General features: G+C 39.1%; 1 protein-coding gene across 5 annotated transcripts in view; it reads right to left on the bottom strand.

Moving 5' to 3' along the window:
• Window positions 1-24,749, bottom strand: part of ATP8B4 (ATPase phospholipid transporting 8B4 (putative)) — a 257,802-nt gene that overhangs the window by 102,701 nt on the left and 130,352 nt on the right. For all 5 annotated transcript variants that reach the window (XM_082616903.1, XM_082616904.1, XM_082616906.1 and 2 more), the window contains 4 exons: window positions 23,734-23,804; window positions 18,845-18,927; window positions 7,998-8,156; window positions 1,191-1,279 (listed from right to left, as the gene is read on the bottom strand). In XM_082616903.1, coding sequence (XP_082473029.1) covers window positions 1,191-1,279; window positions 7,998-8,156; window positions 18,845-18,927; window positions 23,734-23,804 — 402 coding nt within the window. The remainder of the gene's footprint in view (window positions 1-1,190; window positions 1,280-7,997; window positions 8,157-18,844; window positions 18,928-23,733; window positions 23,805-24,749) is intronic.

Genomic DNA, 24,749 nt, shown 5'->3' with positions numbered 1-24,749 from the left:
CCCCAAAGAGTTCATTCCCTTTTTTCCTTATTCAGGGTCCCACCATTATGTATCAGTTGAGCAAATATTTACTGAGTACAGATTCTTTAATGTTACTTGTGAGTCTGTGATGGGGCTGGTAGGGAAACATGGTTCAGAGTCACTGTCCTTATATTTCAAAGTCAATGTTCTAAACTCAACCCTAATATAAGGAGGCAAAGCAGTATGACACAAAAGTCAGATAACAATCAGATCCACAGCATGAGAAAGCACGAGATTAACTGATGAAAGGGTGGGGTGGGGCTTCCCTGGTGGCGCAGTGGTTGAGAGTCCGCCTGCCGATGCAGGGGACGCAGGTTCGTGCCCCGGTCCAGGAAGATCCCACATGCCGCGGAGCGGCTGGGCCCGTGAGCCATGGCTGCTGAGCCTGTGCGTCCGGAGCCTGTGCTCCGCAACGGGAGAGGCCACAACACTGAGAGGCCCGCGTACCGCAAAAAAAAAAAAAAAAAAAAAAAAAAAGGGTGGGGTGTGAAGAAGACCTGACTATTTGGAGTTCACAAGTGGTAGAGAAAATCATTTCAAAAAATTCAGAGGAGAAAAAAAATTCAGAGGAAAGAGATAACCATGGGCCCAGGAGGTTTAGAAGTCTTCATGAAGGAGGTGAACAGTGACTTGGGCCTCAGAGGATTTATAAGCAGAACCAGTTATATAATTATCAGGGCCCAGTGCAAAATAAAAATGCAGGACCCCTTCTCCAAAAATTATGAAGAATTTCTACACAGCAACAACAGATCAATAAGCCAAGTGTGAGGCCCTTCTGAGTGGGGACCCTGTGTGACTTCACAGGCCACCTATCCATGAAGCCAGCCCTGTCCACAAGCTATGTAGAGAGGGCATGAGCAAATGTAACATGACCAAAAGACCAAACTACCTTAAAAATTATGTTTTGTTTTTTAAAAACAAATGGTCTTGCAAGGCCATGAAGGCCTCCATAAGCACTAGCTTACGTCTCATGAGAAACTCTACCAATGGCTGAGAAATCATAATCTAGGAAATAGAAGACAGTAGAACTGGGCCCCAAATGCAAAGTCCCCAAATACAAATTCCACAAGGAGAATGTAGATTTCTGAAAGAATTCTCAGAAGAATGTAAGAAATATATTAAGATAACAATGACTAATGATAGTGCCTAATTTTGTTAAGGTAACTTACCCATAATACTAGAGTATTCATCAATCTATCAATGCTTGTCCTCTTAAACTTTGTCTTACCACTGTTCTGCATTAGTTTAGTATCAGGACCTGCAAAAAAAAAAAAAACAAAAGAAAGAAAAAGATATAACTTTGAAATGATTAGATGATGTATTATTATTATTATTAATTCCTACTTATATCAAATGGTTCTGAAAGGAAAATAATATGTTTTTTCAAAATAATTTGACTTTTATTAAGAACAGGATTATTATTAAGTTGTTTATGATTCTCATCTGGTGGCTTAACAACAATCCTGGAAATTGCAAGGGAACTGGTCCTCTTAGAAGGGGATAAATCCAGACATAACTTGCAGCTAAAAGGTTTAAGAAATGCTATTTTTCAAAAATCTGTGTGTGGATGTGCTTATAGTTTGAAGCAATTAAAGATTAAGATGTCAGTCAAACTGAGGAATAATTTATAAATGTCTAAAAGAATGTAGTAATAAACACAATTCAGAACACTAAGGTCTGAATGGAAAGTTAAGATAAGAAATCAAATTCTGGATGTGTTTCCCAAAAAGATGTGAGGTGCGTTTAATGGAGAAACTAAAATAACTCCCAACAATACAACAGCAAGTAATTTAAACCTTTATTGTGTATTGCACACTATTTATATAATATGCATTTTTTGTAAGGGCAAGAATTGTCTTAAATTGTTAGATTTATTTCAAGTAATTCTCTTAAATCCCATGTTAGATATTTACTAAGTGCCTTGTTCAAGAAATTCTGAGAATATTATTAACTGCTTTAGAGGTAGATTATTAGATGATTAACAAAGAATATTAGATTATACTGCTAAGGAAATTCCTTCTGGACAAAGAAGATGCTCAATAGAAGCGATTACATTTTAATTATATCAGATTTCCCTAGTCTTCCCTCTCCACTTCATCTTTCCACAATTATCACCAATCCACGCAGCCACTTAAAAGCAGAGGAGAAGGGAAAGGGAAGAAAAGAGAGAAGCGGGGCACACATGGAATTATACGCCATTCTAGAAGTCAGGGAAGCATGGGAACATCGTTAAAAGACTCCTTTACTTGAAAGACAAATTGGAGCAAAGATTGGGGTCTCAAACAATTCACTGTCCTGAGTTGGAAATTGTACCCCAGTGTCCTATTCCCAGACACTGCTGTGTAAGGGAGACCACCCGCATTTTCTCAGAATCATTTATTAAAATCATATGGACACTGAGCGTGGGAAGTATTTCTTTTAGTAAAGATCACAAAGAGCAAATAGAGTTTGTGATTGCTAAAAGCTGAAATATTGACAGACCAGTTTTGTGCTAAAAATTTACATTTCTTAGGCATACATACACACACAGACTAGCAAAGAATCCACTGAATGGGCTCTTAAGCACTTATTTAAATATATCCACAGATGTTGACATACACATCTCTTCTTCCCCTCATAGTCACAGTCCTGAGAGAATTTCCTATACTCAACAGCCTCTTTTTCCTTATCTCCCACTTATTTCTCAAGCTAGTTTCTGGGCCAGTCACTCCACCAAAACAAATTTGGTGTTATCATCAATATCCTCCATGCCTTCTTGGACCTCTCAGCAGCCTTTGACACTGTTGACTACTCCATTCTTTTGAAACACACTTTCCTTAGCTTCCATTTTACATGTTCTGCTTTCCCGCCTACCTCTTTGGTAGCTTCTTTTTTGTCTTCCATTATGCTCATTCCTTTCTTCCCAGCCATTAAATAGTGAAACATCTTTAGAATCAGGCATAGGCCATCTTCTCTTCTTTCTCAATCCACCTTCCCTGAGCAATCTCATCTAAGACCACAGCTCCAATTAACATCTGTAGGCCAAATGTATATCTCCAGCTCAGATTGCTCCTCTGAGCCCTAAACTCATATATTTAAATCCATATATTTGATTGCCTATATGATATCTTCACCTGGTCTTTCTAAGGCCCCTCAAGTGGCCCTTGTCAAGCCCAACTTGTGACCTTTTTCTCCAGGGTTCCTTATCTCGGTGAATGGCACCACTATCCATCCAGTTGTCAAGAGTGGGAGAAACCTAAGAGTCTAGTCTATCGCATCACTCCCACCCTAAATCCGAAGTACCGTCATCTCTCAACTAGACTGTAGTAAAAGCCTAGCAACTTTGTCTCCCCACATCTACTCTGCCACCACCCAAATCACTTTTTCCAGGACCCTATTTACCAACTTTAAAAATACTGTAGGCAGGAGTGAAACTTTCAAATTTAACACTTACACACACGCCATCTGTTTGAAAAACTTGCAATGGCTTCTGAATGCTCTCAGGATAAAGACCAAAATTCTGGATACAGACCACAGGACCTGTATGATCTGGCCCCTATCCCTGTCTCTAGTCACATGTTCATCTCTATCCTCCAAGTTTTCCATGCTCTACAGTGGCCTTCTTAAGTTTTTTGTTTATTTGTTTGTTTTTACCTCCCCAGCCTCATTCCTACCATAGAGCCTTTGCCTATGGCATGCCTTTTAGCTAGCTTGTTCTTTCCCTTCATATTCCTCCACTACATACTCCTGTGAGTCCATGTTATTTTTGTCCAGAGCACTTATCTCAGTTTGAGATTATATACTCATTACTACAATTATTTAAGATTAATGTCTCTCTCTCCTACCAGACTCAAAACCACATGAGTGAAGAGACCACACTTTTTTTGTTCACATTCTTAATTGCAAATAAGTAAGTAGCATAGTGCCTGCCACATAGTAGGTACTCAATAAATAACTGTTTAATGAATGAATTTATTTATGAAGTACCTGCTATGTTTTAGGCAATGTGCATATGTCCTTTTCACCTATTATCTCACTAAGGCTTAAAACAAGCCAAAAAATTAGGTACTATTATCCTTAGTTCACTAATAATGAAACTCAGGATTAAAGAATTTAAATAACTTGCCTGAGATTTTTTTTTTTTGGTCTAGTAAGCGTCAGAGCCGAACTTAGAACCCAGATATATCTAATTCTAAGGCTCTTGCTCTTAACCACTATTTTTAAAGCTATATGAAATAGTCCATTAATTCACTGACTCATTCAAACAATGTGTGTTTAAGACTGTGACTCATTCAGAGTCCAAACAGGAAACAGATGACACATTGATCAAGGATAATTAGAGAAAGGTTTATTTATAAAGGGACTCTTTACAAAAGTGTGAGTGGGTGTATCAGAGGTACAGAAGTAAAAGGTTAATGCAGTAACCAAGGACTTGGTAGCAATCAAGATGTTTCTCTATCTACACCAGAAGGGTAGGATGAGGGAAAGGGGTGGTTATTAGACCCTAAGGAGAGAGTTGTGTAAAGTCTGCAGCCTTTAGAGGAAGAGTGACTTTATGTTGAGGGACCCAGCCAGCTTGAAGGTAGGCAGTCTGGGGGAATAAATACCTTGACCTCAATCTTCTTCCTTTGATCTCTTCCCAGGGACCCCCAATGATAGGACCAAAGTTCAAGGAAACCTATTAGTGTAAACCATACAAGTCAGCCTCCCAAGGCAGACAAAGAGTGTGAAACGGTGAGAGTAGATCTGGAGGGGCAAGTGGAAGGCATCCAGCACAAAAACCTACATTGCACCAAGATGGTCCTGACTCCTATGGATGCCTTAAATGAATAAGACTTCTGACTTGTACCCTCAGAAACAGGACTTTCTCCTCTCTTGAGATAAAGGAAAACCATAGCAGGGAGGCATGGCCTAGCTGTTAATGTATATTAGACCCTCATAAATTATAGATTTGTAAAGTAAACCATGTTTGTGTCAACTATACTCCTTGCACAATCCTTAATGGCAGGTATAACTAGAGTAATAATACAGAAAGAATAGTTAATAATTTGTTTTGGGTAACTTTCATAAGATCGAGGTGTTCACCTAGAACTAGTTCCCCAAATTAGATGTCTCATGACTTAGGGGTTCTGAGACACTCATTTGTTCAACTCTGATATTGACGAAACCAACGATTCCTCAGCCTGTCATTATTCTAGTTGAACTTTCTATTAACGTTTGTGCCTAGACTAAAGTCAACGTAGGCATGCTCTGCTTTACAAATATCTGCCTCCTGAAGATCCCCTGCCAGTGAACATCAAGGTCACATCACAAAAGAGGGTGATGCCCCACTTCTCCCTGCCGAGATCCAAGAGCAGTACATTTTCCCAACTCTCAGCCTATGGAGCAGACAATGCGCTCTGAATTGATGCTGAAAGAAGGGAGACGCAGGGAAGGAAAGAAAATAGCATTTGTCAAGCATCCTCTTCCATATGCATTGCCTCACTGAGCCTTTACAGTGACTCCCTAATGTACTCATTCTTATCCCCATATTATAGCAGAGAAAACTAAAGCTTAGGAAGTTTAAGTAACCGAGGTTTAACATTCTCCAGCTGGTAAACAAATTTAAACCCAGATCTGTCCAATCCAAATTCTGTGAACTATCTGTTACACTTTTTTGGAGGGAGACCTGTCCAGCTTACCACTCCACTTTCTTCTATGTAGGAGCATTTTCCCACAGAGCCAACATTATGAAGGAAAGCTTGACCCCTGAGGGGCTCTCAGCAGCTGTCCTAGCATAACATGCTATAGCTGAACCATACTTCCGAATTAGTCATTCCAAACAAGATCACACAAATGCAAACAAAAGTTTGGGCTACAGCCCACTCCTAGGATGATGCACCCCCCCCCCATTTCTCTAATGATAGGGAGCAAACCAAGAGGGTCCTTCACATCAGAGGACCTCCAAGAAATCTCCCCTTCATTAAATGGAAAGACTAAAGGGGGAAGGTAAAGAGACGTTGACGTATAAGCCTAGCACTCTTTTTCTCAGTACAAGATGCAAATAAGGAAATAGATGATCATAGGTTTATTCCCCTGACTAAAGAGTAAAAGCATCTGGTGAAAACATTATGAAACCAGATTCATCCCCAGATAAAACTGTATATACAGCCTCATTTCTAGGGATTTCTCAAGTCCTTACAATGGCAATGCCCCAAGCAGCAAGAGCCTTGCTAACACCCACAGCTGAGAGTATTTAAGAGGAATTGGGAGGATTTCTCTAGATTTGGAACACTTTTGAGTCTTTAATGAACATTTTGTTGCTGTTGAAGGAAGTCAGTTAAGAAGAACATTCCAGTTTTGATTGCACATATAGTCAATGGGCCCAAAACACATCTTAATTTGGTGTCACAATAAACAGGATTTTTAAAAAATCAAGGACTGGCAATTGAAGCCATGAGTGAAATTTGAGAGGCTTTACGAAATGGTGCTACTGTAAGCTTCCTTAGCAGGAGAGTGCCATCTTGGGCCCATAGAGACAAAGTAGAGACAGGAAAAGTGGCAGCAGGCAGAGGAAGAGGCACTCCCCTCCCTCCCCCAAGTCCCATCCCCACCTCCAGCATGCACAGTCTTTCCAGGACCCACTGTCCTGCTGATGAATAGTAGAAGAAGCTCTGAAATAGACACAGAAATAACTGCAGGATCTCTACGAAGGTTTTTCCAAAAGGATTGCTTGAACTTGGCAAACTACAAAATTAACAGCAGAGCTGGGGCTTCCTTTCATGCTCATCTCCACTTTAAAGGCAGGCTTATTAATACATATAATGATGGGGATGATTGAGACGGGGTTAGAGAATGAGAAATTAAACAATAGGTATCATAAATAGTGCTACAATGAACATTGTGGTACATGTCTCTTTTTGAATTAATAGCCAGGACATGGAAGCAACCTAAATGTCTATCAACAGATGAATGGATAAAGAAGATGTGGCACATACATACAATGGAATATTACTCAGCCATAAAAAGAAACGAAATTGAGTTATTTGTAGTGAGGTGGATGGACCTAGAGTCTGTCATACAGAGTGAACCAAGTCAGAAAGAGAAAAACAAATGCTGTATGATAACACATATATATGGTATCTAAAAAAAAATTTTAAATGGTACTGATGAAGCTAGTGGCAGGGCAGGAATAAAGACGTAGACATAGAGGGCTTCCCTGGTGGTGCAGTGGTTGAGAGCCCGCCTGCCGATGCAGGGGACACAGGTTCGTGCCCCGGTCCGGGAAGATCCCACATGCCGCGGAGCGGCTGGGCCCGTGAGCCATGGCCACTGGGCCTGTGCATCCAGAGCCCGTGCTCCGTAATGGGAGAGGCCACAACAGTGAGAGGCCCGCTTACCGCAAAAAAAAAAAAAAAAAAAAAAAGACGTAGACATAGAGAAAGGACTTGAGGACACGGGGCGGGGAGGGGGAAGCTGGGGCGAAGTGAGAGTAGCGACATACATACACTACCAAGTGTAAAATAGCTAGCGGGAAGCAGCTGCATAGCACAGGGAGATCAGCTCGGTGCTTTGTGATGACCTAGAGGGGTGGGATAGAGAGAGTGGGAAGGAGGCTCAAGCGGGAGGGGATATGGGGATATAGGTATGCATATGGCTGATTCACTTGGCTATACAACAGAAACTAACACAGTATTGTGAAGCAATTATACTCCAATAAAAATCTATCCAAAAAAAAAAGAAAAAAACCAGTAGGTATCTAGCATCTGAGTAATTAAGGCCTATACACTCTTAAGAATAAGTTCATGATGTCAGTGTTTCCTTGCAGACTGGGGCCACACAAACTATTTACAGAGCAGCGGTGTCTTATCCTGGTGCCCTTTACTCTGCAGTCAACCCAGAAGGGCACCTTGCACGCAATAAAAGCACCGTGCTCATCCAACCTGGAGAGCCACAGACTGTGCTCACGCAGATCTCAGGAAGGGCCCTCCCATAACAGACCCTGGAGTCTTCTGTACCTGCAAAAATAACCATTCCAAAACACCAGCTGGTATTTCTCAGGACACAGCCCCTCAGGATTATCTTCTCATTGTTGAGGGAGTGCTTGCTGCCCTTCCAAGAGAGGACTCCAGTGAATTTATCTAGTTTGTTGTTAGGCGCCTCACAGACAACAATCCCTGTAAAATACAAAAAACAAACATCTTTATGACTCACCTCAAACTCTCTTTAGAGGTCCACAGTACTGCTTTAGCACCCAACTTCTAACATACAGTACAGTTTCCTTCTCTTTTGGACAGCAAAATACACATATATACACATATGTACATATATCCTAGGCTGTGCTAGGAAAAATCATGTGGGAGGGGTACAAAGATGGAAATCCATCAGATATTTTGAAACATTATTTTCTGCACTGTCCAAATAAGAACAGAAACCTCAAGAGCCATGGGATGTTTATTCCTCTAAAAAGAAAAAAAAAACACTAATCTCTACTTTTGGTTTGTAACAAATGATTTTTGAAAAGATAAAGCAGGGATGATCCTAAAAGTTTTTCTTATTTCATGTCTTTGTATTTAATGTAACTTTCACACAGGTTAAAGTGGCATACTTCCAGTTTCACAACCAAAGTTAATTGGGTCTTTCTAGGCTGATAATCAGAATTTCGGGGTTCCTACTATATTCCACCCCCAAGAAACCTGGGTCTTGTTTGCCACATGTGCCTGAGAATGCGTGTGATTCCTTTCAGCTGTTCTATGCTTCTTATCTTGATTAGATTCAGAGATCTGGGGGCTCTCAGAGGCACCATATAACTTGCCCCAAACTGTCCAGAAGATGTTTCTAGTTTTTTTTAATACCAAGCCCATTCCAAACTAAGGGCATGCCCATTCTAAATCAATGAATCAATTCGTTCCATTATTTCAATAAGGAAATACACTTTTAGGTGCGGGTTCTCTTGATAGAAAAACAAACCAGAAATAATCTTTCATGGGCCCTGTCACAAAATATATCTATTAGATTCAAGTACATTTGCATTGCAAACAGTTGGGGTTAACTTTTTATAAGTTATGAGTACAAAGATTTGAAAGACAGAGAAAGAGAGGAAGAAAAAGAGAGAGGGAAGGAATGAAAAAGGAGATTGAGGGTAGATCCAAACAGGGTTCAAGCCAGCCAGGGGTAAGATTAGTGTCTACAAAATTCTCTCTTGAAAACAATAAAAATACATTTATTTAATCAGAAGCCAAAAGGGTAGATTGCAACATAAAAAGTGTCATTTGGAAAATGAAAAAAGGAAGCACATTTTCAGCACTGACTGAAAGGAAGAGAGGCCAGCCAGGCCTACAGAACCTTGTATTGCACTGTTACACCCCTAACAAACACCTCCTGAACCTAGAGCCTTCTTAGATGGGCTCCCTTCCTTAGTAGGATGATATGTTTTCCTTTTAAAACTCATGAACCGAGGAGACAGCAGCCAGTTTTCACATGGCCTGATCACTCCTAACCAACCAGATTACTAATATTCATAGACCTTGCTTGAAAAAACAAAAACAAGAGTCTGGAAGGAATGAGAGACTCGAGGGCTCGGGCTGCTTTTCCAACTCCATCTACCTTTCTCCAGTATCATAAAAGTGTCACTGCCTGAACACCCCCAACTGGGACACACACTGGCTTCTTCCCAGACATCCACTGCTAACTGTGAGCGTGCTGGCAGGAGGATTTGGATGAGGCTAAATAACCTGTACAAAGTCACTTTTTATACGAAGGGAAGTGGCTAAGTCCTTGTTTGCTCCCATTACAGCATATATCACAGATATTCAAAAGTAAATGAAAACCGATTTCAACTGGCCCAAGTTGTTTAGACAATTACATTGTAGAAGAGAAGACTTTTTCTAAACCCTAAGAATTCAGTATCTTTTTTTCTTGACCAATAATATACATTCTTGAATTTTGTAGAACCTTGAATTGGGTGTCACCAGCAAAACCTACATAAAATTACGGGTCGACAGCAACCCTCAAAGCTTATTCCAAATTCTTGACCCAAGACTCAATTTCTCAGGCTTCAAACTCGGCCACTAAAAAAAAAAAAAAAAGTGCTTTGGGCAAAAACAACATGATACACAGTTCCTGCCAACAGGAATATAAAAAACAGGCTCATTTGATCATTTTTATTGTCGTAAGCAAAGACTGACATGGAGGCAAATACAGCCTTGAACATGTTGGCTCGCTCCTCCCTGGCCCCAAGGCTCATCCACTTCTGGCCTGACACCAAGGGTGTGGTTCTAGACAGAAACAGGCAGTAAGGCCAAAGGGCTCTGCCTCAGTTTTTGGAAGCCAAACTCCAATTCAGCCCTTCTGGAAGAGTGTGGGCCCAGTGATTTAAATACATACTAAATACAGGACCTAGTCAAAACAAAGTGGCAAGAACAAAGCCAAACTACTTTTTTTTTTAATCTTTAGAAGTGCTCAGCTTCCCCCTTTTAGCCCTGTTAGCACAAAACACAAGCTTCCCAATGTCTTTTCTGCCTCTTTCCAAAAGGGGTGAGCAGGTTTCTTTGAAGGGAGCACTGGATTCACTTCTATATCCCCATAACCCATCATACTGGCTCCATAATAGGTTCTTAATAAATACTTGTTGGAGAGATGGATGGAAAGATGGTTTTAAGAGAGAAGACTGGGAGATGATATGAGTATTAGAGCAGATCTAAGATGAATGAAAGAAGTGGTATATTTCCATGGTAATATGATAAAGGGGATTGGAAGACCTAATCGCCCAGCCACAACGGGGGACTTAGGTTGGCCTAACTCTAAAGGGATACAAATAGATCTGAAAACAAGGTGGGCAACTTAAAGCACATCAGAAGCAATCAAAACTGTATTCCTCTCATAAAGCAAAATAAGGACTAGAGAAAAACTGTAGGACCTTTCTTCCCTTTGCTAATTGTGTCAAAGAGTAAGAGGCAGTTAACAGATGACAATGGATGAGAAAACAGTTTAGGAAAAATAGCATTGTTTCTCACATAATTATTCACTGAACACATGTTTAGAGAACAAAGTCATCTTTAATGAGCAATAAAATAACTGGGAAAAAATCATGTCAATAATGAAGTATAAGTATAATGAAACTAGCTAGTCACAGTTGTTTGCTTCTCTGAAGATAACAGACGTGTAAGCAGATAGCAATTCATCCAGTTTGCAATCGCACAGAAATACTCTAGGCCATACCGAACAAAATCCATGAGATTTCACTCTGAACCCTGCCGGCATTCTAAATTTAGTCCGCTGGATTGTTGGTTAATTACCATCCTAATAACCTTCTCAAACTAAAGTGTTTATCTTAAAGTGGAAATCTATAGTTTATCATGAAAATGGAATTCAGTACCCAATACTTCAAGATTTTTCCAGAGCAGTTGGCTTTATTTCTTTATGGATATTATTATTAGCAATGCTTCTTGATTATCTGTGCTAAAACTCTTCCCTAAGACAATTACCTATTAAATAAGACATCATGGGACTTCCCTGGTGGCACAATGGTTAAGAATTCGCCTGTCAATGCAGGGGACACGGGTTTGGTACCTGGTCCGAGAAGATCCCACATGCTGCAGAGCAACTAAGCCTGTGCACCACAACTACTGAGCCTGTGCTCTAAAGCTTGTGTGCCACAACTACTGAGCCCACGAGCCACAACTACTGAAGCCTGCATGCCTAGAGCCCATGTTCTACAACAGGAGAAGCCACCGCAATGATAAGTCCACGCACCACAACGTACCGCAATGAAGAGTAGCCCCTGCTCGCCGCAACTAGAGAAAGCCAGCGTGCAGCAACGGAGACCCAACACAGCCAAAAATAAATAAATAAATAGGTAAATTTTAAAATAAATAAATAAGACATCATCATTGCTGTTCAAGAGTTTCCCCAGCCAAGAGCTTCTTAAGAGTTTTTAGAAGACTGCCCTCTACTGTTGCCCTGATGATTGTGATAAATACTTTTTTCTTAGAAAGAAGAATGTCACTTTCCCATTTTCTAAAACCTCATTATTCTTCAACTATTAAGCCTTAGCCACCCACCATCACCACCATAATGGTCACATCAACACCAGCAGTAAAGAGAAGAGTTATTCCTCCTTGTCTTCACAAGGCATCTATGCCTTACACAGTCACATCAGCTTTGCTGTTAGGCTGTGCTTCTGTCCAGGTGAATAGGAAACATATCTGATAGGTTTAAAAAGTCACAAGATGCTAACAAAGCCTTTCTGTGTGTGTGTGCTTTTTTTTTAACCAAAAAGAGATGCTTGTTTTTCTGTGTTTTAATTACACACATGCTGTTCTTTAGAAAGGATCACAAAAACACACAAAGATTCCTGAAATAAAGAGTCAACCAAGGGGGCTTCCCTGGTGGCTCAGTGGTTGAGAGTCTGCCTGCCAATGTAGGGGACGCGGGTTCGTGCCCCGGTCCGGGAAGATCTCACATGCCGTGGAGCCGCTGGGCCCGTGAGCCATGACCGCTGAGCCTGCGCGTCCTGAGCCTGTGCTCCGCAACGGGAGAGGCCACAACAGTGAGAGGCCCGCGTACAGCAAAAAAAAAAAAAGAGTCAACCTTTCCCTGGTTCGAAACTCAGTATTAACAGTCATACAAAATATGTAAACTTGTCATATTTGCAAAAAAACAGATCTTAGTCCAGCCAGTAACAATATGCAAAAGATTCTTAAGCACATTTGGACAATTTACATCCGGGGCTTTCCCCAAGGCATAAGAATGACCAGTTTACAAATGTATAATTGAAACTATTTCCAGTTATTATTTGTAAATCTTGTCAATTCCTATAAGACTTCAAAATGAAAAATCAAGATCCACTCTATTTTTATACTTATTAAAATTTTAAGTCGAGTTATGTATCTTTTTTTATAAAATTCAACAGACTACATATCAATTTTTTTCTGATGTTTGAAATGTATAAAAATATTTATATGAGAACTTTTCAAATAAATGGATTTACCTACCAAAACCCACCTCTGTCTTGCGTGTGCTGGTCTCTACGTTTGGCCAGCTCTTCTATGAGCTCTTCTCGGGGATCCTGACATTCAAGATCACTGAGAACATTGGCTACTTTTTTTTTTGATTTTATTTATTTTTTTATTTTTTTTGCGGTACGTGGGCCTCTCACTGCTGTGGCCTCTCCCATTGCGGAGCACAGGCTCCGGACGCGCAGGCTCAGCGGCCATGGCTCACAGGCCCAGCCGCTCCGTGGCATGTGGGATCTTCCCGGACCGGGGTATGAACTCATGTCCCCTGCATCGGCAGGTGGACTCTCAACCACTGCGCCACCAGGGAAGCCCAAACATTGGCTACTTTTTAAAAACATGATGATGTCATCTGAGTCCTGGATGGACTTGATCTCTGGAAATTCATTTTGTATTTTCAGGTTTAAAATATTCTTGAAATGTGTATCTTACCCTGATCAGGAGCTAAGCAGTCATGCTGATTCCCCTGACTCTCCCATGCTGCCTTTCTGTTTGCAGTTTAGAGCCTCTCATGTCCTTTCATAGACTAGGCTTTGCCAGCAGTCCTAGATTCATATTCTAACTCCTCCACTTAGTAACCCTGGGACCTTGGGAAAGTTATTCAATTTATCTGAGATTCAAATTCCTTGCCCATAAGTTGGAAGTAATAATAATCTCTTCCTCCCAGGGCTGTAAGGATTTAGTAAGATAATATGTGCAATTACTTAGCATGATGCCTGGTACATAGTGAGTACTTCTTCATGTGTCAACATCATGTGTAGTGACTGAGAACTTTAGGACTTTTATCTAATTAAAGGCTTCCTTGGGAATGAGCTCTTGTTCAAGTCTGTCTTCTCCCCTGGGCTATAAGTGCTATGAAAGCAAGGTCTGCGTCTGACCTATTAACCACTGTATCCCCAGGCTTACTAAATACTGTATCTCCTTGCCATTGTGTTAAATATACATTTAGTGGATAAATGAACAGGTGACTGAGTGAATGGATAAAAGAAAGAAAAGAATGAATGAAAGCTCATGCCATGCCTGGGCTTCTCTGGTGGTGCAGTGGTTAAGAATCTGCCTGCCAATGCAGGGGACATGGGTTCAAGCCCTGGTCCAGGAAGATCCCACATGCCACAGAGCAACTCAGCCCGTGCGCCACAACTACTGAGCCTGTGCTCTAGAGCCCTCGAGCCACAACTGCTGAAGCCCATGCACCTAGAGCCCATGCTCCGCAACAAGAGAAGCCACCGCAACAAGAGGCCCTTGCACCGCAACCAAGAGTAGGTAGCCCCTGCTCGCTGCAACCAGAGAAAAGCCTGCATGCAGTAACGAAGACCCAACGCAGCCAAAAATAAATAAATAAATAAATAAATTTTAAGTAGTCTGAAGTGACAATCTTTAAAAAAAAAAAAAAAAGCTCATGCCATGCCTAAAGAGGCCACCAACAAGACACTGTCCTTGGGTTTAAGAGCAAAAGTGGGGAGGCAGGGAGACTTACAAGAGACATCCTGGAGCCCTACCCATCTCAGTTTTGACTCTTGGTCTTGTCCCCAGTTTGGAGTTCCCAGTGGGGACTTCTCTAGAGTTAGGACTGGGAAACTCAGGTCTTCAGCTACTTAGAAGATGTGATATGCCCTTACGACACAAGGACAAAAAACTGTAGTTTGGTGTTAAGAAAGTATTTTGACAAATCTCAGAAGAAAAACCACATGGTAACTAGAAGCAAAAATAAGGCCATACCCAGATTTGCCCAGAAGTCACAAGCTAAAAGATATTCTTAGCACAGACAGAAAGGGCATGCCTCACACGTCTGTCTCATCTATTAGACCTTACCATAGCCAGGCAGGGCATTTTCAAATGTACAGAATGCTGATATCATACTTTTAATTTAAGCTAAAAGATGCAATATCTGGCTTTAATTCCCATGATTCAAGGAAATCTTTTTTTAGTCACCAGAAGAAAACTTGAAATCTACTGATACCTCATTATGACAAAGGTTAACAGAGGAGACATAAAAGAGGGGATAGAAGAAGACTGGAGGAGTAAAAGGATCTAAAGAACCTTGATAATACATGTGAAGATGTGTTATAATTCTACATACTTTGTATTGTATCTTGTCCTTAGGGGTGCTTAATGAATAAGCTTAATAAACTAATTAATAGAGAGTGATGAAAACAGAAAAGATAAAAAATAACAGAAAAAGAGACAATGTGGGTAGAGGAGATAAGTAAACTAAAATAAAGAGTGAAAGAGGAAGATGCAAAGAGAATAGTTAGAAATAATGTAAAAACAGAGGAAATAAAAATGGTGAAATGGGGTCATTAGAGAAATGTGTGTATATAGTATACGGTGTGTGAATGTGTGTGTCACAGAGGCAGGGAGAGACTGAACGTAAAACTAGGGCTTGGAGAAAAGGAAATGAAGGAAAAGTTGAAGGTTATAAGAAAGCAAAAGCAATTGTGGGAAGGATTTGGGGTTTGTTAACTGTCCCAACTCTTTGAAAGACTTTTCCACATCTTGCATCACTCTCTTTGTCTTTAAATTTGGCTGCCCACAGGGGAAATCTAATTTGTATATTGTATCTAATTTACAGTATTTCCCCCTAATCCCTCCGTTCATTTTCAGATGCTTTCTTGGAAACAAGAAATCATATATATATATATATATACATATATATATATATATATATATATGTATATATATATATATATATATTTTTTTTTTTTTTTTTTTTTTTTTTTGCTGTACACAGGCTTCTCACTGTTGTGGCCTCTCCCATTGCGGAGCACAGGCTCCAGACGCACAGGCTCAGCAGCCATGGCTCACGGGCCCAGCCGCTCCGCGGCATGTGGGATCTTCCCGGACCAGGGCACGAACCCACGTCCCCTACATTGGCAGGTGGACTCTCAACCACTGAGCCACCAGGGAAGCCCCAAAAATCATATTTTAATATGGCTAAACCCACGGAACATCAAATTGCCTTGAACTTTAAGGTAGATTGAAATTCAACCCAAGATTTAAGAATGAAAGAGTAACTTTAGCAGAAATCTGGTATTTAGCCCAGAAGCGTACCAGCCTCATAAATGTGGCATTACATGTTCTCTGAAAAGTGACCACAGTTTACGTATAAATGAGAGAAAAGAGAGGTCTGTGTTGCCTTTATTTGGGAAAACGATTATATGGTGGAGATTTGGTGAATTATCTGTGCTATGTGAAGCAGATTCAGGCCACAACTATTAGGTAATAATTATTAATACACTTTTAAAATAAATTTTATGAAGCATTAACAAAAGACTATTTATATATATATGCAAATCCTCTGACCTCTCAGGACCTGTTATCCCATCTGTGATAAAGGAATTATTTTAGGTGAGGAAGTATTTTCCTATTTCAGCCCAAGCAGCACCACTTGTATTGGTTTAAATTTGGGATTTTTGTGTTAAATTGTGTTTGGAGAAAGGATTCTGAAGAAAAGACATTGTAAAACCACCAGATGACCCCTCTCCTAGCCACTGCCCTCCAGGAGAAGGGGACCCAGCACCCTTGCTGTGTCTTACAAGTTCCCATAAGGAAGCCTCCTCCTCACCCCATCGTTTCACACTGCACTCTCAATCCCTTACCTTAGGCCACTCCTTTGCTCTATCAAATCTCTCTGGGGCCTGAGGCTGATCCTGTCCCCCATTCTCCAGCACCTGTGACCATTTATTCATGCATTCAGCAAGTATTTATTGAGCGCCTATTCTGTGCTAGGCTTTGTTCTAGGGACTTGGCATATATCAGTGAGCAAAACAAAGATCCCTGTGCAGCTTACATGGCAGCAGGTAGAGATCGACAATAAATAATAAACAGAAAATAAGCAGTTTGTAGAGTATGCCAGATGGTGATAAGTGCTATGAGAAGAAAAAGTCAAGCAGGGAAGGGGGGGCTAAGATTATAAGGAGTCATGCTGAGAAGGAGGATTCTTGGCCCCATTCCTGTAATTCCAAGTAAGAAGTCTACCTAATCCAGCCTGGCCCTTTATACACTAACCTGGAACTGACCTATGGTCAGAGGATGTGTGTGGTAGAGACACTACTCAACAAATATCCATACTCGTTATTTCCCAGTCTCCCTTGCAGTTAGGTCAGGCCCATGTGACCCACACTAGCCATCGAAATGTGAGAGGAAGAGCAGTTGAAAGTCATTTTGTCTCTTTCATCTCATCCTTACTCTGATGTGCTCACCTTAAAGTCCATTAGTCTAGGCATCACGGCTACAAGATGAAGAAGGCCACCCAACCTGCATCAGATGTGACATGAGGAAGAAATAGACTTCAACTGTTTATGTCACTACGATTTAAGGGTTGTTTGTAAGTGAATCATAGTGTAGGCTATCTGTACCAGTATCTGTGAAAGAAAATGAACTGGTAATTATAACATCATTTTTTTCTTTTTGATGGTAAAGTAAGCAAAAAGTCATGAATTTTTACCTCCTCATAGACTGACAGAGGTGTAAAGGTACAATTCTGCCAGGAAAGAAATGAGTAAATTACATTTAGTTTGCTCTTTTAGGACTCCATAAATATTCTATGACATATTTTAAGAAAGTATTTTGATTCATGAGCACAATTTACTTTTCTTGGATTCATGTAACAGTAACATTTCATTGAAAAAATTACTTAGTAGAAAATGTGTAATTTGTTTTAATCTAATCAAAATATTTCTTGGGCCATTCAGTTTCCTGGCTATTCCCTTGACTTAAATCTCACACTGGAGGAACAATTTTTTTTCTATAAACGTTTTCTACAACACCACTCATTTAAGAAAGACTAAAATATTAACAGTATCAGAGGGAGTTTACAAGCAAATGCAAAGCACAGGCAGTATAAGCTCTAAGCTGTCCACTGAGAGACTTTAAAATTAAATTTGCCTGTGCTCTAAATCATGGGATCATGCTAAGACCCTTGTCCACATTTTCCTTTAGTGGACTCCAAAGAAAACATTTTGAAAGATAGTCTCAAACTCATAAATATTTGTTAATAAATAAAACCAATCTATATGGAAATACTGATATTCAAGGCCAGACCTATAAGTGTGTAAAGCAAGAAACCACTGAGGGGTGCCAGAAAGAACCAAAGATTCTCCCACCGTCTGTCAGGGTGCCTAGAATCCTACCATTAATGGCTCTCTGCTTTGACTCGAAGGATTTTGTTTCTCTGCAACAGCTTTAATAGAAAAGAACAAGACACAGCTGGAGTAGAAAAGGCAAGAGAGACCATGCTGAGGAGCAGGGGACTGGGTTGAATGGTGTGAAGATGGTGATAGCAAAACCATGGTCTAAAATAAAGTGCAACAGCTGACCAACTGATTAATAAATCAGAATATTCTTCTAGAACACCTGCTATCTTTAAGACATTATACCAGGCACTCTGAAAGACACAGAAGTATATGAGGCAGGATTACTGTTTTCGTGAAGTCTGCAGTCTAGTGTTTGGCCTTTGTTATGGAGCCAGAGAATGGATGGCTGGTTAAAGCTAGAAATATGAGTGTGGCCTGTATTCATCCTCAGCATGTCTGCATAAGGCTCCAAGGAGACCTAGGTCAGGCAAGTGAAGGGTATTGTGGGACTAGAGAGAACGAGATCTAGAGAAGAGGAAACATGGATGAAAGGAACGATGAACTGATAAAGCCATTCTCCCCTTGGAGAGTAAAAGAGTAAAACACTTTTACTCTTTAGTGTGAGAAGAGATTACAGGCTTTGATGCCTGGAGAATTTTATGTCTTTCCACCAAATAAAAAGAAACATAAATTGAATTTCATATAATTAGTTTGTTACATTGCTTTGTTACAAAAGCTTTTTGAGATTTTTGTTTGTCTGTTTTAAACACTTACCATCAAACTTTGCAAGTCTGCTAACATCTGCTCCAAGTTCTGAGGTAACTGATAGCGCACGGCGCACTTTAAGGTTCGTTTCCCTGTGAAATTAATTGACACGGCATGAACTTTTAAATGGAACAGCCCAACAGCATCTTACACAAAGTCATCAGAGACACTTCAGCAATCTCAGCACATGCAAAATCCAACACAAGAGATTCAAGAAACTCCCCCTGAATGTCATTCACACCTCCCACACTACCTCTGGAAAATGGACAGGGCTTTGCAGGCTCCTAAGAGCTGGCATTCCACCCACGGCACATCTGTGTAACAACAGAGTAATCTGTTTTGCTATTTGAAAAAACAGAGGATGTAATAAATATGCTTTCATTCAAACCTACTTAGACATCATGCATGAGTTACAAAACACATTAGGAATGGGAACACAGTTGCCAAATAAAGGAGGCCAGTATCACTCCAGAGTCTGCTATCTATGTAGGAGTTTTACTTGTAAGAGATGGTCATGGCTAATTTCACAGTAGCTGAAATTCAAATGGGAAAAGGAATACAGCTTTCTTTTTCTTGGAGAATCAAGCCAAGAATCCCATAAGTCTAGAATCATACAACTAGACGAGAACTAAGTAGATCACAGTGAGCTGGTCATCGTCTTCCAGGCAAGACCACATATACACTGGACAGATGGCTCTCTGGTATTTGTGAAATGACCAGCAGTGAAGATTCTATGGCCATCACTAAAGTCTTGTGTTAAAGAGTTTGCAATGCCAGTTTCCTCACTGAGTTCAACCTAATTCTCTTCTACTGTAACTTAAGATCATCTGTCAGAGTTCTACCTTTATGGGATTTTAGTAGTGGGCTAATTTAGTCAACAAATATTGATTGAATATATATCATAGTCACTCATGAACCTCAATGCAGCCACTAAAGGTTATTGTCCTCTTGCAGGAAACAAGTGGTAGGTAAAAAAGCAAATATCGCCTTTTAGAAGTACATGTCAAACAATGAAATAATTGAATTTAGAGAACTGAGCAGGTACCTGAGACTGCATTTAATCTAAACTTCCCATGAGTGAGCTTCACAATGATGTTACGACAATATATACCCAACCCAAGGAATGCCCATTGGTGAAATAGCTTTCTGCATGAAACATTAAGTTGAATGTATAATTGAAATGTTTTTGTTTAAAAGTAATCTTATTGCTCTAAATCTATCAATTCGTAGGAGGCAGAGATGAGTAGGGATTGAAATAGTCAAGAATAACTTCATAATTGAGGCAGATATTGAGCTGAGCTTGATGGAAAAGAGTGAGACAGTGGTGTTGAGGCTAAAGGACTGAAATGAGTTTGGTCATTTAAACAACTTTTCAAATAATTGAAACAGTCAGTCACACCAGCTGGACCAGACAGCCCTCGTTCCATGACCATAAATCCCGTCACTCATCAAAGTTCATCATCATGTTAAGTTACTTCCTCAGGATTCTCTCTACCAGCTCACTTCCACCTGCAGATGTAGAAGCTAAAGGGGAAGAATAATCACACATAGACCTTACTGATAAAAAAAATTTCTTTTCCAAAACTCCTGATTACTACCTTCAGTGTCATGCCATACTCTTCCTTAATCTGCCTCAATATCTTGATAAACTTCAAAATGATTTTCAGCATAAGGAACAATACAGAAAGATCTTTTGTACCCTTTACTCAATTTCCCCTCTGGTACCATCTCGCAAAACTGTATCACAATATCATGAGCAGGATACTGACATTGACAGTCAAGATCCAGAACATTTCAATCACCACAAGGGTTCCTTCAGTCTCCCTTTATGGACACACTCACTTCCCTGCCTCCTGAAACCCATCTTTAACTCCCAGCAATCCCTAATCTGTTGTCCACTACTCTAATTTTATAGTGATGTTATATAAATGAAATAATACAGTATGTGACCCTTTGGGATTGGCTTTTGTCCACTCAAAATGATTCTGTGAAGATTCATCCAGGTTGTGGCATGTATCAATAGTTCATTCCTTTTTACTGCTCAGTAATATTGCATGATATGGATATACCACAGTTTGTTCAACCACTCACCTGTTGAAGAACATATAAGTTGTTTCTAGTGTTTGGATATTACAAATAAAGCTGCCCCAAACATTTGTATATAAGTTTTTATGTAAACATATGTCATTCCTCTGGGATAAATGCCTGGGAATGAAACTGCTGGGTGATATGGTAGTTATATGCTTAGTTTTTTAAGAAACTGCCAAACTGTTTTCCAGAGTGATTGTAGCATTTTACATTCCCATCAGCAATGTGTGAGTGACCCTGTTTCCCAACATCCTTGCCAGCATTTAGAGTTCTATTTTTTCTTTTAGCTATTCTGATAGGTGAGAAGTGATATGTCATTGTGGTTTTAATTTTAATATCCCTAATGGCTAATGTTGTTGAACATCTTTTCGTGTGCTTATTTGCCATCTGTATGTCATCTTTAGTGAAATGTCCCTTCATGTCATTTGCCAATTTTCTAACTGGATTGTTTAGTTTTTTTACTGTGGGGTTTTGAGGATTTTTAATATATTCAAGATACAAGTTCTTTGTCAGGTAGATAGGTTGCAAATATTTTCTCCTAGTCTGTAGCTTATTTTTTCACCCTCTTAACAGGGTCTTTTACACAGAAAAAATTTTTAATTTGATGAATTCCAGTTTGTCAAATTTTCCTTTTATGTATTATGTTTTTGGGATCAAATCTAAGAACTCTTTGACTAGCCCTAAATCTTGAAGATTTTCTACTGTTTTTCTCTAAAGATTTTATAGTTTTATATTTTACATTTGAATTCAGTTTCCTTAATAGTTACAGGGCTATTCAAATTATCCATTTCATATTGGATGGGTTCTGATAGTTTGTTTTCCAATGAAGTGGTCCATTTTATCTACTTTGTTAAATTAATGTGTATAGAGTGGTTTGTAGTATTTCCATACCCTTTTGATGACTTCAGGATCTGTCATAATATCCCCTGGTTCATTCATGATATTGTTAACTTGGGTCTTCTCTCTTTTTTTCTTTCCCTGTCTTCTTAAAAGTTTGTTTATTTTATTAATGTTTTCAAAGAACTAGCTCTTTGTTTCATTGACTTTTCTCTATTGTTTTTCTATTTTCAAATACATTGGTTTCCACTCTTTATCTCCTCCCTTCTGCTTGATTTGAGTTTATTTTGTTATTTTCTAGGTTCATGAGATGGAAGATTATATCATTGATTGGAGGCTTTTTCTCTTTTCAAGTGTATACATGTGTTGCTATAAATTTCCCTCTTAGCACTATTTTAGCTTCTGCCCAGACCAAAGGTAAGATCACACAGACTGAACTCTATTTGGATAGCTCAATACAGCATTTATTTAGAAGGCAGTGGTTAAAACCATGGGCTCTTTTGTCAGCTGCCAGGTTTGAGTCCTGGCTTCACTCTCTAGAAGTTTGGGACAAATTCTTTCATCTCTCTAAGCCTTCATTTTCTCACCTGTACAACAGGGCTTATATAGTACCTAAGTTAGGATTAAATGATGAAATTCATCTAAAGCACACATACAGTATCTTTAAAATGTAAGCATTCAATAAATATTTTGATGTCAGACAAACTGAATCCACTGAAACAGAATTACTATACAGTCTATAACTAAATTCCAAATTAGCATCAATGTCAAAACTGCATCCTATTCCATTTCTCTCTTATCTCTCTACATCTTCATTTGACCCAGTTCTAAAAGTTGCCTTCTAAAGTAACATCAGTCCTCTTTCTTCAACGGATCTTGATTGTCACTCCTCTCATTTTCCTTAGACAATCACTTGAAATTAAAAACAAACAAACAAACAAACAAACAGAAAACCCTTCCAGGGAATCTCAGTGAAAAGTCCCTGTGTAAAGCTATTTACGTATATATGTTTAGCTCGCTGTTTCTGAAAGAAATAAATTCAAGAGAAAAACAGAGGTTTCACAAGATCTGCAAAGTAATTAGCAAATGGACTTTGCAATTTAGAGTCTTATTTCTTCCAAGAAAATAAAATGAAGCATTAGGGCCGTTTTAGAATTTTTTTTTATTGAAGTAGAGTTGATTTACAATATTTCAGGTGTACAGAAAAGTTCTTCAGTTATATATATATATATATATATATATATATATATATATATATATATTCTTTTTCAGATTCTTTTCCATTATAGGTTATTACAAGATATTGAATATAGTTCCCTGTGTTATAAAGTAGGTCCTTGTTGTTTGTTTATCTATTTTATATATAGTAGTGTGTATCCGTTAATCTCAAATCCCTAATTTATCCCGCCCCCCTTCCCTTTGGTAACCATAAATTTGTTTTCTATGTCTGTGAGTCTATGTTTTGAAATAAGTTCCTTTGTATCATTTTTTTTTAGATTCCATGTATAAGCGATATCTTATGGTACTTGTCTTTCTCTGTCTGACTTACTTCACTTAGTATGATAATCTCTAGGTTCATCCATGTTGCTACAAATGGCATTATTTCATTCTTTTTTATGGCTGAGTAATATTCCATTGTATACATATACCACATCTAAGAATAAGGTTTAAGTTAGGTCCTGTTTCTAAAGCTATTACTCTTTTTTTAAAAAAAAATCTTTATTGGAGTATAACTGCTTTACAATGGTGTGTTAGTTTCTGCTTTATAACAAAGTGAATCAGTTATACATATACATATATCCCCACATCTCTTCCCTCTTGCATATCCCTCCCTCCCACCCTCCCTATCCCACCCCTCTAGGTGGTCACAAAGGACCAAACTGATCTCCCTGTGCTATGCGGCTGTTTAAAGCTATTACTCTTAAATAAATTGAAAACCAATCTAAATAATTATTTTGACCTTAATAACTTACCCATCAAGCTCAGCAGTTTCAATATAACAGAGGCCATGTGGCTCACTACTTGATAGGAGAAGCAGATCAGCCTATTTTGAAAAACCAGGATAAAGAATACTTGAAAAGGGAAGACTGATTGAAAGCCTTCTACATTGTATCATCCCTCCACTACTAATGAGCCATCAGAGCCTTAGGAAAAAAGTGAGAGGTGAAGTTCTGTTCCACCTCTCTACCACATGCCCTGAATCAAACCCACCCTCTACTTCCTTGTTCCTGGTTTGCACGCCCTTGACCATCAGAACATAAGCAAGGGGAGAGATAGCATATAAATTAATAGCCACTTTATTTTTTTAATAGAAATGTTTACATTTTTATATATTTCTATATAAAATGTATATATCTCATAGAAATATATAAAATTCTATTTTCTTTCTTTGATAATTACTAATGGGAAATACAAAACTTTCCCCAATAAATAAGATAACTGGAAATACTTATATGCACATACTTTAATTCCGTGGTTATCAGTTAAGAGCGGAGGCAGGAAAAGAAGATGGGGAAAGACAAAAGTAAAGTAGGATGGAGGAAACTGAAAACAATAGAAAAAATAAGAGAGGCAAGGAAATTTTTAAAAGAGAAAAGGATTAAAGGAAAAACAAGATTAAAACATAAACAAGAGAAAAGAAAAAGATGTTGGCATGTAAGAAAAGGGAAAGAGAAGAAAAGCAGGGGCTATAAGCAAGAGGGCAGGATAGTATAGAAAACATGGTAAACAGAAAACATTCAGAGGTGGGAAGCTGGTCTTTCACAGAGATAAATTATTCTATTTGGCCATCCATTTGTGTTTTGGGAATGACCCATCACAATTCAGTTTTAGAATTCTGGTAGCTTTCTACATTGGGAAATTGTGTATTTGAAATTTCAAAATTGATTTTTAAATGAGGGTTTTTATGAAATTCTGAAGGTTTTACATGTCTAAAACGAACTGACTAAAATCCTAGCAATTTATTTTGACATATTAGCCTAACAATTTT

Source organism: Mesoplodon mirus, assembly GCF_964341445.2.
Source record: "Mesoplodon mirus genome assembly, chromosome: 4".
In the NCBI taxonomy this organism is placed as follows: domain Eukaryota; kingdom Metazoa; phylum Chordata; class Mammalia; order Artiodactyla; family Ziphiidae; genus Mesoplodon; species Mesoplodon mirus.
The sequence above is the reverse complement of the archived record's forward strand: the minus strand, read 5'-3'. Positions and strand labels throughout refer to the sequence as shown.